The sequence below is a fragment of the Gekko japonicus genome, unplaced genomic scaffold, assembly GCF_001447785.1.
Source record: "Gekko japonicus isolate JY-2015 unplaced genomic scaffold, Gekko_japonicus_V1.1 scaffold270, whole genome shotgun sequence".
Classification (NCBI taxonomy): Eukaryota; Metazoa; Chordata; class Lepidosauria; order Squamata; family Gekkonidae; genus Gekko; species Gekko japonicus.
In genome coordinates, this window is record NW_015170282.1 from 509,420 (window position 1) to 525,390 (window position 15,971).

The 15,971-nt window shown below is 47.0% G+C and overlaps 1 protein-coding gene across 1 annotated transcript in view; it reads right to left on the reverse strand.

Annotated features, from left to right (window-relative positions):
* Positions 1-15,971, reverse strand: part of TDRD9 (tudor domain containing 9) — a 172,677-nt gene that overhangs the window by 101,173 nt on the left and 55,533 nt on the right. Inside the window, 3 exon segments of the mRNA XM_015417791.1 lie at positions 6,308-6,475; positions 12,998-13,078; positions 15,035-15,157. Of these exon segments, the coding sequence (XP_015273277.1) occupies positions 6,308-6,475; positions 12,998-13,078; positions 15,035-15,157 (372 nt within the window).

Sequence of the window (15,971 nt, forward strand, 5' to 3'; positions counted from 1 at the left end):
AACTTGGGAGCCAGCCGGAACTCCGTTCCTGTGCGTTCCTGCCCAAAAATAGCCCTGCCCAGGCCAACAGCATACTGACTGCAGAGTCACCCCTGAATGGCCATAAAACGGCCATTAATCTATGCAGACAGCTACCATAAAACCGAGCGGTAATCCCCACTCCCCACTCCCCCCCCTCCGTGCTCCCTACATCCATTCTACACGGCACAAAGAAGGACAACAAACCAGACAAACAGACCTCTCACCTGGCTTCCTTAGGGAATTTTTTTTGTATGGAGAGAGCCCATACACAATTTTTGATTAGATTTCTGGTGCAGCTTTTGCCAATTTCAGTAGTTTTCCTCAAAACCAGGAAGCAATCTGAGAACCTAAGCAGATGTGATGCTCCCCAAGTGCTTACTTAGAAATAACTTCGGCCAACCAATACTAAAACCCACTTTCCTAGAAGCCACAAGCAAGGAAAGATCACATGAGGCCATGACAGAATTCTTGTACTGGCAAGTTAGCTCAACACATCAAATGCACCCTTTCTTAATGAACCAATATGCTACAACTAAACAGAAAGCTCCCTGTGGTATCATGTCGACTAGACAGTAAATATCTGAATACACAAAGCTACACTTGGGAACCATTCACTCCACCTCAAAGAAAAAGATGCGGTCAATTACCGTGTTTCCCCAAAAATAAGACACTGTCTTATATTTATTTTTTCTCAAGAAGACACACTAGGGATTATACCACAAATGCATAGAAATCCTGCTAGGGCTTATTTTTGGGGTAGGTCTTATTTTCGGGGAAACAGGGTATCTCCATGGGAGCAAAGCTTGAGTTCAGTGGCACCTTTAAGACCAACAAAGTTTTAGTCAAGGTATGAGCAAAACATTGTTGGTCTTAGAGGTTCCACTGAACTCAAACTTTGTTCTATTGCTTCAGACCAACATGGTTGCCCACCTTGATCTATTGAAATGGAAGGTAACAGTTCACTGATATACAGAGAGGGTGAACAGTACGGCTGTGGTCACACGGCACTGTAAATGTACCTTGTTCCCGCTTTAATTTAAACAGGAATATTTTGTTCCAGTTTTGCATGTCTACACCACCCCTCAAGAGCCATCCCTCTTAACAGCTGCTGGCCGTTCCCCTCACCCTCGTCCCCGTCTGGTGGCCCGGTGCTTCTGAGCGGCCAGGAGGTCGAGGCCCAGCAGGAAGGCGTGTGGCGCTGGCCGCTTTAACATGCTGCTCTGGTGCCATCTCTGCCACCTCCTTGCCACCCCCGTCCAGGCTGCCAGAGCCCCCACCTCTCGCTCCCGCCTCCACCAGGATGCTGTAAGCACTGACATTTTTTTTTTTAAAGGAGAGCGGTCAGACGGCCCTATTTGCAATCATTGCGAAAGAGGGCTGTCCATATAGGTGAAATCGTGCGTTCAAAGCGCGAGAGCCAGGAAAGTACTCGATTTTCCTGGGGTCAGGAAAACCCGCGACCATTGCGAGAGTGAGCCTGCTTCGGCGTGGGAGGCAGATTGGCGCATGTGAACAGAAACTTTAAATGTGGGAGGAAACGGCGGCGAATCCCGATCAAAAGGACAGTGTGACCGCACCCTAAATTAGCACACAACATAATGATGTTTTAACAGATGCAAAAACTGAACATATATATATATATGTTATAACAAGTTTTGGATTTAACTACTATGTCAAAACAGGAGACTGATTGCGTAAAAGTATCCTTCCATTTTTGTTACGCTCCATTTATCTCCTCTCCAGCATGGAGGTAATTAACAGCGAGTTTTTCTTTGAGGAAAGGTGAATGGTTGAGCAGTGTAAGCCTCCTCTGTCACCAGATCAGAGAAATAAATTCCAATGCATTATATTACAATCAGGGGTCATTTCGTAGAAAAAGAGCTAGGGGAACTCATTAGCATAACTCATTAGCATATGTCACACCCCCTGACATCACCGGAAGTGTGTCATAAGGCCACACACCCCGCCCCCAACGGTCCCGGCCGCCGCCGCTGGCCTTGCAGCTCCACTGCTGAGCCCCATAAGGGGCCCGGCGGTGGACCTGCAAGGCCGGCGGGAGTGCAAGGAAGCCCCGCGAAGGCCCTCCCTGGCCCCAGGCAGGCAGGGGTGGGGAGAGGCAGGGAGGGAGCAACTTACCCTCTTCCCTCTTCTCCTGCCTCCTCCTGGCTGAATGAGGGCCGGAAGCGGGGCGGCCAGAAGCAGGGGGCGGGGCTTCATCATGTGCCCCGCCCCCCATACCTCACCCGGGGGAACTGCGATCCCCCCCGAAATGACCTCTGATTACAATCATCCAAATTAAAATTAACTCTGTATTTTAGTGAATTTCTTTTTTAATAGTATATTGGATAGTGATTGTAATACACTGAAATTTATTTCTCTGATTTCTTTTTCTTTTTTTAAATTGTGGGGAAAGGAAGGAAAGGTCATTTAAAAAAGTTATCAACCCTTCCGTTCCCCAGTTGGCATCAAAGCCATCCTCTGCCTGACTTTTCAAAACATTCTGCCACACAAGCTGATCCAATGCTGTTTAAAACGGCAAAACCTTTGATGCATGACTGCAAACAAAGCTCTCCGCCTCCTTTTTCTTAGGAATTCCAAGGGTTTCCCCCCTTCCCCCTCCAATGTATTTCACTGTTCCTGAGTTGCCCTAAGGTACAAACACAACCGCCTGTACCGTTGCATTTGTTCTTCCCTGCTAAACGAGCAAAAAGGATGTCGCCAGGAGGGGGGGGGGGGACACAGGAGAGGGATGAAAATAGAGTAGGAAGGTGTTGTTTTTTTAAATCCTCAGAGAATTAACACTGAAATATGTCCGATCTATGATTATGATTTCTGGTACCCTGTTTTAAATTTTATTGCTCAAAACAAAAACCCTTTTGATCAGAATTGTGTTACAGGTGCTTTACTACATTAATTAACTGATACTTGATTATTTGCAGTGACCCTTTGACACCATCTTTCTCCTGATAGGCATAATTATTTGTGGCTTAATTTTTTTGTGGTATTGAGACCTACTTTATTGTGAAGTACATATTCTTTCTATTTGAATTTTGTAATGCGATATTAGGTATTCGGCATACGACAGTTTATTGTCACTGGTTTGTCTTTGTATCTGATGCTAAATGTTCAATAAAATCCTTTAAAATAAAAAGAAATACGTGCGATCTTAAAAGAAAAATAAAATCAGAAGGATCAAGACTCTTACACGCTGTCATGGTGTGTGTGTGTGGGGGGGGAAGGTACTGCGCACCACTGACTACAGAAACAGAAGTGCAACTGACAAATCTAACCTGATCGAAAGGCAACTTCCTTGGTCTCTTTTAGTAACCCCCCCATCATCAAGAATCTTTCACAGACAACAGATATTATATAATCTCTTCCTCCGTACTGTACATGGGAGTTGACATACCACTAGTGCTTATACGAACTCTGACAAGCAATTGTTATAACAAGAGGATTTCTCGAGGTTTCATTTTTAAAAAAACATATATCAGGATTTCCAACAGCTACAGAAGCCCATTAGCATATTTTTGATTGTCATTGCGTGTGTAAGCTAATGCATCCCCTGATGCCCCTTCCCTTCCACTAAATTAATCAATTCACTGATAAATTCACATTAGACTGACAATCTAGATCTTTTTAAACCCCAATTAAGAGAGATTTTAAGGATGCAGAGGGGGAAATCTGCAATTTGCACCTTTGTGATATCACAGACACACAGCACTCCACACTTCTAGGAAACAGATTGTTTGTGTTTTGTTAAGGATAGGAATCGAGTCAGATTGCAGATAACCAAAAGCCATTTCAGGCATTAAAAGCATCTGTAACTCCTCCTTCTAACAAGGCCCTCAAAAGAATACTCTGTGCATGATGTGAACACATGAAGAGAAGAGAGAAAAGAGAAGAGATTGGATTTATACCCCGCCCTTCACTTGGGAGTCTCAGAGCGGCTTACAAACTCCTTTCCCTTCCCCTCCCCACAACAGACACCCTGTGAGGTGGGTGGGGCTGAGAAAGCTCTGACACAAACTGCTCTTTTTCAAGAACAGCTGTGCCAGAGCTTGTAACTGACCCAAGGTCACATCAGCAGGTGCAAGTGGAGGAGTGGGGAATCAAACCCGGTTCTCCCAGATAAGAGTCCGCGCACTTAACCACTATTATACTGAATCAGACCCTTGGTCCATCAAGGTCAATATCATCTCCTCAGACTGAAAGTAGCTCTCCAGGGTCTCAGGGCAGAGGTTTATCACATCACCTATTGCCTGGTCCTTTTAACAGGAGATGCCTGGGATTGAACCTGGGGCCTTCCGCATGCAAAGCAGATACTCTTCCACTGAGTCACATCTCCTCCAGACCATTTTACAAGTTGTGCTCAACAGTCTAGAAACCTTTATTTTGCAGATAAAACTAAACCACCAAAAAGAGGTTTCTGAGAAACTGGTTTGCTCCTTTTGAACAGCTCGCCTCTCCGGTTCTCAATTCAGGCAATGCGCTTGAGAGGGTTTCCTGAACAACTCCAGACACAAAGCCAAACCAGTGTCTATTTAATAATGTCAGAGAAGCCAATGTTGGATCAGGCCAGTGGTCCATCCAGTCCAACACTCTGTCACACAGTGGCCAAAACCCAGGTGCCATCAGGTCGTCAACCAGTGGGGCCGTTTTTTTTCTTATCAGAATGATCCAAAGTATAGGGAGACTTGACAGAATTGAGCTTTAAACTTGCTTTAGAATCCTGGTCCATAAGCAAGAAACAAAAGAGCAATTTGTTCAAACTCCTAGATTTGGATGTCACAACAAATTGTGGCTTACTGAATTCCTGGTTTGCCATTTCAGCACTTTGTGCATAAGGGGCAGTGGAGGAAAAATCTGAAGGCAGCCAATATGTCGTAGCTGGCTCAGAGAATAAAGAAAAGAAACATGCAGGGAGTGTCGGCAGTCGGCACTGGCTGCCTATAGCGTTCCAGATTCCGTTCAAGGGGCTGGTTTTAACCTTTAAAGCCCTATATGGTCAGGGGCCTGCCTACTTGAGGGACTGCCTTTCCCCACATGTGCCCCAGAGAGCACTGAGGTCAGGGTCGCAACACCGCTTGACCCTCCCTGGACTGAAAGAAGCCAGGCTGAATATCACCAGAGCCAGGGCTTTCTCAGTGGCGGCCCCATATTGGTGGAATGAGCTCCTGGAGGACATCAGAATGAGCTCCTGGAGGACAGTTCCGCAGGGCCTGTAAAACGGAGCTCTTCCACCCATTAGGAGCTGCCACTGATGAATGTGCCCTGGAACGTATTCTGGCTTGAAACTTAGAACATCTTCTGGCCTGAGACCTTGCTGGATGCTACTCCCATCATTGGGTACGATTTGGATTATCGCCATCATCTGTTGGTTTTTATCTGTAACGGCTGCTGTTTTAACCGGTCTTGTATTTTTAACTGTTTTATCTCTGTATTGTTTACGTTATTTTAACCCTGTTAGCCGCCTTGAGTCAGTGTGTCCGGCAAGGCGGGATATAAATAGAAATAATAAATAAATTAATTAAAGAATTTAGGAAGTTACATGATGAGAGAGAGAGGGAGGAGGAGGAGTTGGTTTCTATACCTCATTTTTCTCTACCTCAAAGCAGTTTACAATCGCTTTCCCTTCCTTTCCCCACAACAGTCACCTTGTGAGGCAGGTGGGGCTGAAAGAGTTCTGAAAGAACAGTGACTGGCCTAAGGTCACCCAGTAGGCTCCCTGTGGAGGAGAAGTGGGGAATCAAACCCGGTTCTCCAGATTAGAGTCTGCCTCTCTCTTAACCACTACACCACGCTGGTTCTCAGGAAGAGTGGGAAGAAGCAAGCAAGCATTCTGGGGACAAACAAAATACATGGCCCTGCTCACGTTCTAAAAACACTTGGTGGACCCCAGGAAAGGTATCAGTGGGCGCTGTGGTGCCCATTGTCAACACACTGGGGACCTCTGATATAAAATATAATACTTAAGCCCTATTCAGGCAACAAACAAGATGTAAAACTATTAAAGGGACTCTGTAGAGAAGAAAAATGTCTTTAATCCTTTACTCTGCCTGCCAGATACCACACCACACCATTCTCTGATCCCAGTCAATACCGTAAAGTGACTGGGATTTAAAGCTATGCAGTTTGCACACAACATCTAGATGCACCAAAGACATGAAAGGAAAGACGTAAATTGATAAAAGACAGATAACACAGAAGGGGGCACCCAATATAATTCGGCAGTCAATGGCCAAAGAGTAGGGGAGCAGAAATCGATGTTAATTCTTTGCCATACCCTGATGTGACTGAAGATCGGCTTCAAGTCATCCAGATAATATTCTTCGATTGCATGGGGCTTGCCTTCTACTTCAAACATGTAGGCAGGACATAGTCTGTTGCGAACTGGAACAGCAAAATAGTCAGCAAACTCTTGACAGTTGATGGTTGCAGACATTAGAATCACCTGAAAAGAAAAGAAAAATAGAAACCAGCAACCCTGAATTATGACGATTCACTGAATTTCCAGGACGAAGTTAATGCCACTGAGGAAGAAAATCTGAATTGCCTTCTTGATTTACAATTACAAAGTCCAAGTTAATACAAGGGGGGGGAAACGCATCGGTAAGCATCTTCTGGATTCAGAAGGGAATTCAGTGCACAGCCCAGAGGTCTGAAACCTATGGCCTATGGCTTCAGAGGCAAAGGTGCCTCAGTAGAGAACCAAATATGGCCCTTTAAAAAAGAGAGTGCAATATTTCACCCATACATGAGACTGCTGCTAGTTGTGTCAGTTCCATATTCCCATTTTACTGCTACTTACTGCAAAAGCAAAACCTGGGGCTCCCTTAAAAATCCATGCTCATGGCATACCCTAACGACACGTGTGTGTGTGTACGACTATAATAATAAATAATAATAAACCTGAAACATTTTTGTGCAATAAACCACACAGACATATAATGGCAGGCCCCCAGAGCAAAACATTTACCATGTCACCCCTCCTTCCCCTATGAGCAAACACCACTGCGGGGTAATCCCAGTTGTGCTCTTCTGCCGAAACAGGCTGGAATGCAACTGTGATCCCCTTTTTGGCTGGAGGACAACAGATAGTAGTTAGCAGCAGGAGGCAGCAGAAACAGCAAAGCAGAAAGGGGGGGAAAGCAAGTTGCCTGGTGGGCTTCACAGGGCAATTTTAAAGAAAAGCTCTCAGAATAGGGCCCATCGAATTCTCATATCCTTAAGGGAAGGTGGACAAGATCCGTCTGGATTCTGTAATCCTTGGTCAGCTAATGACATACAAGATACCTGCATGTCTGGACACATACAGAAAAGGCAGAGTTCATTTACTACAATTTTATACCAAGGAGCTCAAGGAGATGTAAACTGGCTTTCCCCCTCCTCCATTTTAACCATACAACCATCCTGTGAGGTAGGTTAGGTCAAGAGACTGCCACTGGCTCAAGGTCACCCAGCAAGCTTCCATGGCTATGGAGATTTGTATTGGAGTAAGCAACTCAGCGTGCCTGGACACTGGGGGGGGGGGGTGCCACATTGCTCCAAGTGTATATAAATGTCATCTCCTTAATGGGATGCCAGTTTGGTGTAGTGGTTAAGTGCGCGGACTCTAATCTGGGAGAACCGGGTTTGATTCCCCACTCCTCCACTTGCACCTGGCTGGATGACCTTGGGCAAGCCATAGTTCTGGCACAGCTGTACTTGAAAAAGAGCAGTTTCTGTCAGAGCTCTCTCAGCCCCACCTACCTCACAGGGTGTCTGTTGTGGGGAGGGGAAGGGAAAGGAGTTTGTAAGCCGCTCTGAGACACCTTTGGGTAGTGAAGGGTGGGGTATAAATCCAATCTCTCTCTCTCTCTCTCTCTCTCTGTGTTAACCTAAAAGCTGCCCTTTGACCCCCCCCTTCTCTCTGAGGTCTCTCTCATTCTTCATATGACTTGGGGACACCAGATTCCGGGTGGGACCTGGGGATCCCCCAGAATTACAACTCATCTCCACACTGCAGAGATTAGCTCTTTGAAGAAAATGCTTTGGGAAGCAGACTCTACAGTACTGTATACCACTGATGTCCCTGTAGGCCCCAGGCTCCATCCCCAAATCTCCAGGAGTTTTCCCAACCTAGATCTGGCAACATCCCCACACACCCCGCTGGTGGCCAGGGAGGACCTGGCAACCCTAAGATGGCTCTTCATGGAGTCACGTGTCTCTACAGGCCTCTCCTGTAGAAACAGAAGACTTGTCTCACCGCGAATCTTCCTTCTCAGTGGTCCAGGGGTGGGGCATTCTCAACTTCTGGGAGAAGCTCCTCCCTATAGGCAGGCAGGGATGCCAATCTTTGTGTGGTTCCTGGAAGGGAGGGGCTTCCCTCTTGGATCCCAGTCTGGTTCCTAAAGCAGTATCACCCCCACTCCCAAACATTTATACAAAAAACCAAGAAAGAACCTCCGACTGAAAGTTGAGAAAAAACAACATAGCAGTGCGGAGGCACAAACATACTGTAGAAACAACTCACAGAGAACCTCACTGGAAGAGGAAGGATGTTCCAAGAGCAGGCATCAAGAATTCTACCTTTAGCATCAAGAATTCTACCTTTAGCATCAAGAATTCTACCTTTAGGTGTAGTGGTCTGGTGTAGTGGTTAAGTGCGCGGACTCTAATCTGGGACAACCAGGATTGATTCCCCACTCCTCCACTTGAAGCTGCTGGATGACCTTGGGCAAGCCATAGTTCTGACAAGAGCTGTCCTTGAAAGGTCAGTCCTCAAAAGAGCTCGCTCAGCCCCCACCTGACTCACAGGGTGCCTGTTGTGGGGAGTGGGAGGGAAAGGAGTTTGTAAGCTGCTCTGAGACTCCGAGTGACGGGCGGGGTATAAATCCAATCACTTCTTCTTCTTCTCTTCTTGGTGGGAGGAGACTGGCTCCGCCCCTGCACCACCGAGAAGGAAGATTCATGGTAAGTGAGACAGATCTTCCATTCTCCAGTGGTCCAGGGTGGGGCAGTCTCAACTTCTGGGACACAGAAAAGCAGTGTGCCTGCCCCAGGGGAGGGAAGAGACTCAGCTCTTAGACCGAGAAGGCATGCTGTAGGACCGTTCTTCCAAAGTCAGCCTCTGCAGAGGCTAATGTATCGATCCTGTAGTGCCTGGTGACGAAGTGGGCAGACTCTGTAGGCTGCAAAGGTTGCCACCTCCCTGAGGGAGTGTGCCGTCACATCCGGAGGAGGGTCTAGACCTGTGGACCTGTAAATGAGAAGGATACAGCCCCTAGCCCACCTACTAATGGCAGAAGGAGAGACCCTGTGCCCTAGGGAAGCCTTCCTGAAAGAGACAAACACAGTGTCAGTCGTACGAAAGGGCTTAGTCCTATTAAGGCAGAAGCTCAGGGCCCTCTTAACATCCAAACAACGCCACTCCTTCTCCTGAGGCTGCTTCGGACTAGGGCAGAAAGAGGGGAGAATCAGGTCCTCCAACCTACGAAAGGCAGAAGACAGAAGACAAAGACCAGGTCTGGACGGAGCACTACCCTATCGTTGCGGAAGACACAGAGCTCTTTGTCCATGGAGAGAGCTCTACGTTCTGACACCCTCCTGGCTTAAGGGATACTGACTAGAAAGATGGTTTTAAAAGTGAACTCTTTGAGAGGACAAGTGGCCACTGGCTCAAATGGAGTCTGGGAGAGAGCCGTGGACCCTACATTCAGGCTCCATGAAGGGAGTGATAAGCCTGAAGTGGACTGATCAAGGACGTGCCCCTTAGAAACCTCCTAACATGAGGCTGCTGGGATAAGATCCTCCCTTTCTTAGTTCCCATGATGGCGGAAATGGCCAGTGTTCCCTCTAAGCTGTGGAGTCTTGTGAGCAAACATCCTACTTTGTGAGCTACTGGCATTAAAGTTGTGAGCGAGCAGTTTGGCTACTGCATAAATTAGTTTGCTCTGGAGCCCTCCTTCCTGAGCCAAGACAAAAATGTGTGAGCCGGAGGCTAAAAACCTGTGAGCTAGCTCACACTAACTCACCTTAGAGGGAACACTGGCTGCCACCTGCCCTTTCAGTGTACTAGTACTAAGACCTTCTTTCAAGAAGGAGTGAACGTCTCCGGCTTTAGCTATAAGGGGCTCTAGCCCGTGATTGGAACACCATGACTGGAAGACCTGGCATGCGTTATCATAAAGCCTGTTAGTGGAACCTTCCCTGGAAGCTATCAGAGTGTTAATAACTTTAGCCAGGTATCCTATTTCTTCGAATTGCAGCCCCTCAACCTCCAGGCTGTGAAGCTTAGCAATCTGGGCTGGGAGAGTGAACGAGACATCCCTGGCAAAGAAAGTCTTTCCTGAATGGGTGACAACACTGCTCCATAATAGACAGGACCTCCATGGCCAAAATGGAGCAACTAGCAGTACTTCCACCTTGAGGGCTATGATTCTCTGGATCACCCTTTGGATTAACTGCATGGGAGGGAAAAGCATACAGCAGCTGATTCGGCCAGTCGCAGATTAGGGCACCTACCCCTATGGCTTGTGGAGACCTTGTCCCTGAGATGAACCATGGAACTTGGCAGTTTTGCTCCGTCGCAAAAAGGTCCACTTCCACCACGCCGAACTTGTGGCATATCCACTAGAAGGTGGCCTTGTTCAGCATCCATTCTGCTTGGTTTAGAGCCCTCCGACTGAGCCAGTTCGCGAATGTGTTGTCCTGTCCAGCCATGTGAACAGCCTTGATTGACCTCAGATGTGCCCCACTGCACAATCACCTTTGCCTCAGCACGGAGTATCCTGGATTTGGTACCTCCCCTGGTGGCTGACATAGGACGTGGCTGTCATATTGTCCATGGGAACTAGGACGTGCTGCCCTGTTAGGAGACAACAGCCCTAGCCTTATTGCCCTGAGCTCCAGAAGGTTGCTGCTTTGTGACGACTCTTCCCAAGACCAGATGACCTGAGCCAGTCTCGTTTGTGAGTGGGCCTCCCAACTGGTAAGCCTGGCATCATCATCCTCTTTGGTTCCCAGAGCAGAGTGCCCTCCAGAAACCTGGAAGATTTTGTCCACCACTGGAGTTCCTCAATCAGGGATCTGAACTAGCCCGAACTGCCGGTTGTTTGCTATAACATCCTGGACGGGCAGAACGAACCTTTGGAGTGGACAAGCATGAAGCCGGGACCACGGGAAAACATCCTGACAGGATACCATCTTCCCTAGAAGCCTTGCCAGGGACATTACCTCCACTTGGGACTGACGAGTGAGCTCCTGTATTGAAGCTAGAATCTTCTCCTGTTTCTCCTGCAATAGGAAAACTCTGTCCTGAGCAGTGTTCCCTCTAAGCTGAGTTAGTGTGAGCTAGCTCACAGTTTTTTGGCCTCTGGCTCACACATTTTTGTCTTAGCTCAGTAAGGATGGCTTTAGAGCAAACTAATTCATGCAGTACCCAAAATCACTTGCTCACAACTTTAATGCCAGTAGCTCATAAAGTAGAATTTTTGCTCACAAGACTCCACAGCTTAGAGGGAACATTGGTCCTGAGCCGTGTCTATTACAACCCCTAGGTGGAGGGACCCTCTAAGATGGAGACAAGCAGCTTTTCTCCCAGCTGATGATGAACCCATGATCCTGGAGGCATGAGACGGTTCGACGTACATCCTCCATCCCCTGTTGATGAGAGGGGGACCTGATTAAAATACCATCCAAATATGGGAAGATGGGAGACTCCCTGGGTTCTTAGGTGTACCATCAGTGAAACCCAGACTTTGGTGAACACTCTTGGTGCTGTTTTGAGGCCAAAGGGAAGAGCCTGGTACTGAAACCCGAGTCCGTCGTATGAAAAGCGCAGGAACCTCTGATGTGATTCCCGAACTGAGATGTGCAAGTAAACCTCTGACAGATCTATTGATGCCACAAAATCTGCTTTCGGGATGGATGGATAATATGGACTTGAGGGTTTTCTTCTTTCTTATCCTCCTGTTTAGCCATTTGAGGTCTAAAATGGCCCTCGTGCCACTGTTCTTTTTTTTGGCACTATAAAAAAGACAGAATAAAACCCCTAAAGGCTGGAGACCCCACGGCTGGGAGATCCTGGTGGATGGAGGAGCTGGGGGAAGGGGAAGAATGCCCACAGCTGCAAATGGCTCCTCGTTCCTTCTGCTGCCAATCAAACTTGGTGTGTGTGTGTGGGGGGGACATCCTTCCCACTCCCTGGTCGATCTCCCCATAAAGGAAACAGAAGAGAAGACAAAGATATGAGAAGAAGAAAAAACTAAAAAGGAGAACAGGAATTGTGGCACTCAGAGCACAGCCAACAACATCTATCTGCCTTGAAACAGGGCCAAAGACTGGGACCTGAGAGAGAAGCCCCTACCCGCCAGGAATTGCACAAAGATTGGTGACCCTGCCTGCCTATAGGGAGGAGCTTCTCCCAAGAGTTGAGACTGCCCCACACTGGACTACTGGAGAACAGTGACCTCACACTCCCACATATGTGACACTGGATTATCAGGCCACTTGTGATAAGGATTAATATCTTTAAGATCAGGTTTCTCCCATTCCTTTCAACTGCAACATGGATATGAACTGAATCTATCTCAATAAATGTAACCTTTACTTTTACAATATACTTCTTGGGAGTTTTATTTGCTGCACACAATATCATGCTTCTATGACTGGGGAAATTCTGCTATATTAACTATGTATTCCCAGTTGGCTCGCCGCAGCTCTGGACCAAACTCATCCAACCCATTCACATCCCTCATTGGTAACACCCCTTATTTTCAGCCCAACTGCAAACAAAAAACAGTTCACAAATTGGTCCAGAGACAATACATACACAATGTGAGGTGAGATCTTAAAGTTACAAAATGATGAGCTGAAACGCTCTGATTTTCACATGAGATTCGAGGTCACCTCTGGTTTTAGGATCGAAGGGGTGATATTTGCATAGCTGCTATGATCAGATTGAGGATTAATCCAAAATCCATTTCCCGCTCACCTTCACAAATCGTGAATTGGTGCGCAACAATTTACGAACCACCAACAGCAAGAAATCCATGTCTTCCGTGCGCTCGTGCACCTAAAAACAATAAACAGAGAACAGAAGTAGAAAGTCAGCTTGCTTTAATGCTCAGAGCCCAATTTAATATGCAGAGGTCACAGTTTCCCCAACCATGGTGTGCACCTACATTAACGTTAGCTTTAAACCAGAGCTTGTAAATAATTAAAGACTGCCTCAGACCCCAGGTTAGAAAACCAACTATGTTGACTGCACCAGGGCAACTGTAACTTTTTGCTTTGGTGACCATTTATAAACGCCCATTGATGTGCAGAAGAGGAAGGAGCTTTCAGGATCTTCTGTACAAAGTCTGCACTTAATCTGAAAATATATTATTCGAATCGCACCAATAGTACTAATAGAATTACTTTCTCCCACACAGACCTGCCCTGCATTGTAATTATGGATTGACCGGCTAACAACAATGTGCTTTTAAACAATATGGGTAGGGTGGTGAGGAACTGGCAGCTGTGTGTTTGGCTGGCGGTTGTTACTGCAATATTACTGTTGATTTTGTTGGAAGTGAAGAACCATCAAGTACACCAGTTCTCCAGAGAGGACAGTAGAGCTAATAAGGGGGACAGGGCAGACCCCTCTGCGTTCTTCCTCCTTGTCTATTCTACTGCCTCCTTTCCTTACCCAGAATGCTTATCATGTGGACTTCACTTCCTGTCCACGCCTCTCACTCTCTGACTTCCATGAGAGCAGTCGCTCTCGGAATCTCTCTCCATCCTGTAGTCAGATGGAGAGCTAGAACACCTACAATGCCTTTCCTGTCACAGTATGGATTTCTCTAACAACAAAGAATGTCCATTTCTTTCCTAAAGCAACAAGCCCTGTGTGGACTCGGCAGACTCCCCCTTCCACTAGCGCACAGCCAGATCCTGCCGGTGGTGGAGGAAAACGCCGTCACGTCACAGCGGACTTATGGCGACCCCATAGGGTTTTCAAGGCAAGAGACGTTCGGATGTGGTTTGCCACTGCCTGCCTCTGTGTCATGGCCCTAGTATTCCTTGGTGGTCTGCCATCCACGTACTAGCCAGGGCCGACCCAGCTTAGCTTCTGAGATCTGATAAGATTGGGCTAACCTGGGCTATCCAGGTCATAGAATCATAGTATCATAGAACGTTAGAGTTGGAAGGGACCTTGAAGGTCATCTAGTCCAACCCCTTGCACTCTGCAGGAGCACAGCTGAAAGATAGCCCTACATACCTACAACATACCCGAAAGATGGTCGTCCAGCCTCCGCTTGAAAACGTCCAGTGAAGGAGCATCCACCACCTCTCGAGGCAGACTGTTCCACTGCTCAACCACTCTTACAGTTAGGAAGTTTCTCCTGATATTTAAGCCGGTAACGACTCCCTTGTAATTTCCACCCATTAGATCTAGTCTTGCAATCCGAAGCAAGAAAGAATAGATCTGCTCCATCTATTCTCTCTTGCTCCAGATTGCAAGACTAGACCTAATGGGTGGAAATTACAAGGGAATCGTTACCAGTCAGGGCCAGCTGACGCTAAATGATTCAAACCACCCCAAAGAGCAGTTTCCAAGATAGCAGGATGCAACACAAATGGGTTTCTAATAATAAACTTGTAAATTCAAATATGTAAATTTCCAGTCTCAAGAAGACTGGCTACCGAACACAAATGATCTGGAAGATACCTGATACCTGGGGACATTCCAATTTTAAAAAAGAAATACGGACACACACACAACTCCCACACACACATAATACATTTGCCTCCTTCACACTCGAACTTGGGTCCCCCCTCCCCCCTGGAGGTTAATGTAACCTTACACATGTTAGAAAATGATGGGCATTTGCTTTTTAAGAGCATTAAGGCTTGAAGGTCCGAGTATTTGTCAGAGTGATGCTCTTTTGTGTAGCGTGGCAGAGAGATGGATTTTTTTAAGCATCACCTAAGGAGAAATCAAGCAGCCTTAATTTTACCCCCCCCAAAAAAAAAAACACCTTACTTCGTCTATGAAGATGTGAGTGAACTCCGCAAGGCTTTTGCCCCCAACTATTTTCTGAAGGAGAACTCCAGTCGTCATGTAAATCAATCTTGTGTCGTTTGATGCCACTTTCTCCAAACCAACCTAGAAGAACATCAGAGACCGCACTCAACTTCAAAAGTCTTTAGAAGCTACCATGAAAACAAGTGAGCGGTGTGCAGTTTTCCCACTTCTCGCATTTCAAAGTGTTAAATAAGAATCCAAAATTAGTCAAAACAATTCCGGGGGACAGGAAGGCTGGCTTGAAAGACAACACAGACTCAAGAGTTATGTTATACAGTCCCTGGATTCAACATAAGGATTTTCAATCCAATGTGAGTGTAGAGCTTCCTGCTGGGAGTTCAGTGCCCAAGCATATATGGGACGGGCTCAATTCAGGACCACGGGTGCAACACAGAGAAGTTAGTTATGCTCCCCGGTCTTTCCCCACAAAACTGTAACTGCCCCAGTGGAGGCTCCACATGAATTAAAGGGGTATTTTGGGTTTTCCCAGTGGAGGGAAAAGAACCCCTCTCCACATCCCCTTCAGGTCAGGAAAATGGATGCGAAAGGACTTAAGCACCCTCTCCATACAAATCGGACCCCCCACATGCCTGAGAATTGAAATCCCAGCAAGGAAGAGAAGAAGAGAAGAGAGGAGAGATTGGATTTATACCCCGCCCTTCATTTGGAGTCTCAGAGCGGCTTACAAACTCCTTCCCCTCCCCCTCCCCACAACAGACACCCTGTGAGGTGGGTGGGGCTGAGAGAGCTCTGACACAAACTGCTCTTTTTCAAGGACAGCTGTGCCAGAGCTTGTGACTGACCCAAGGTCACATCAGCAGGTGCAAGTGGAGGAGTGGGGAATCAAACCCGGTTCTCCCAGATTAGAGTCCGCGCACTTAACCACTACACCAAA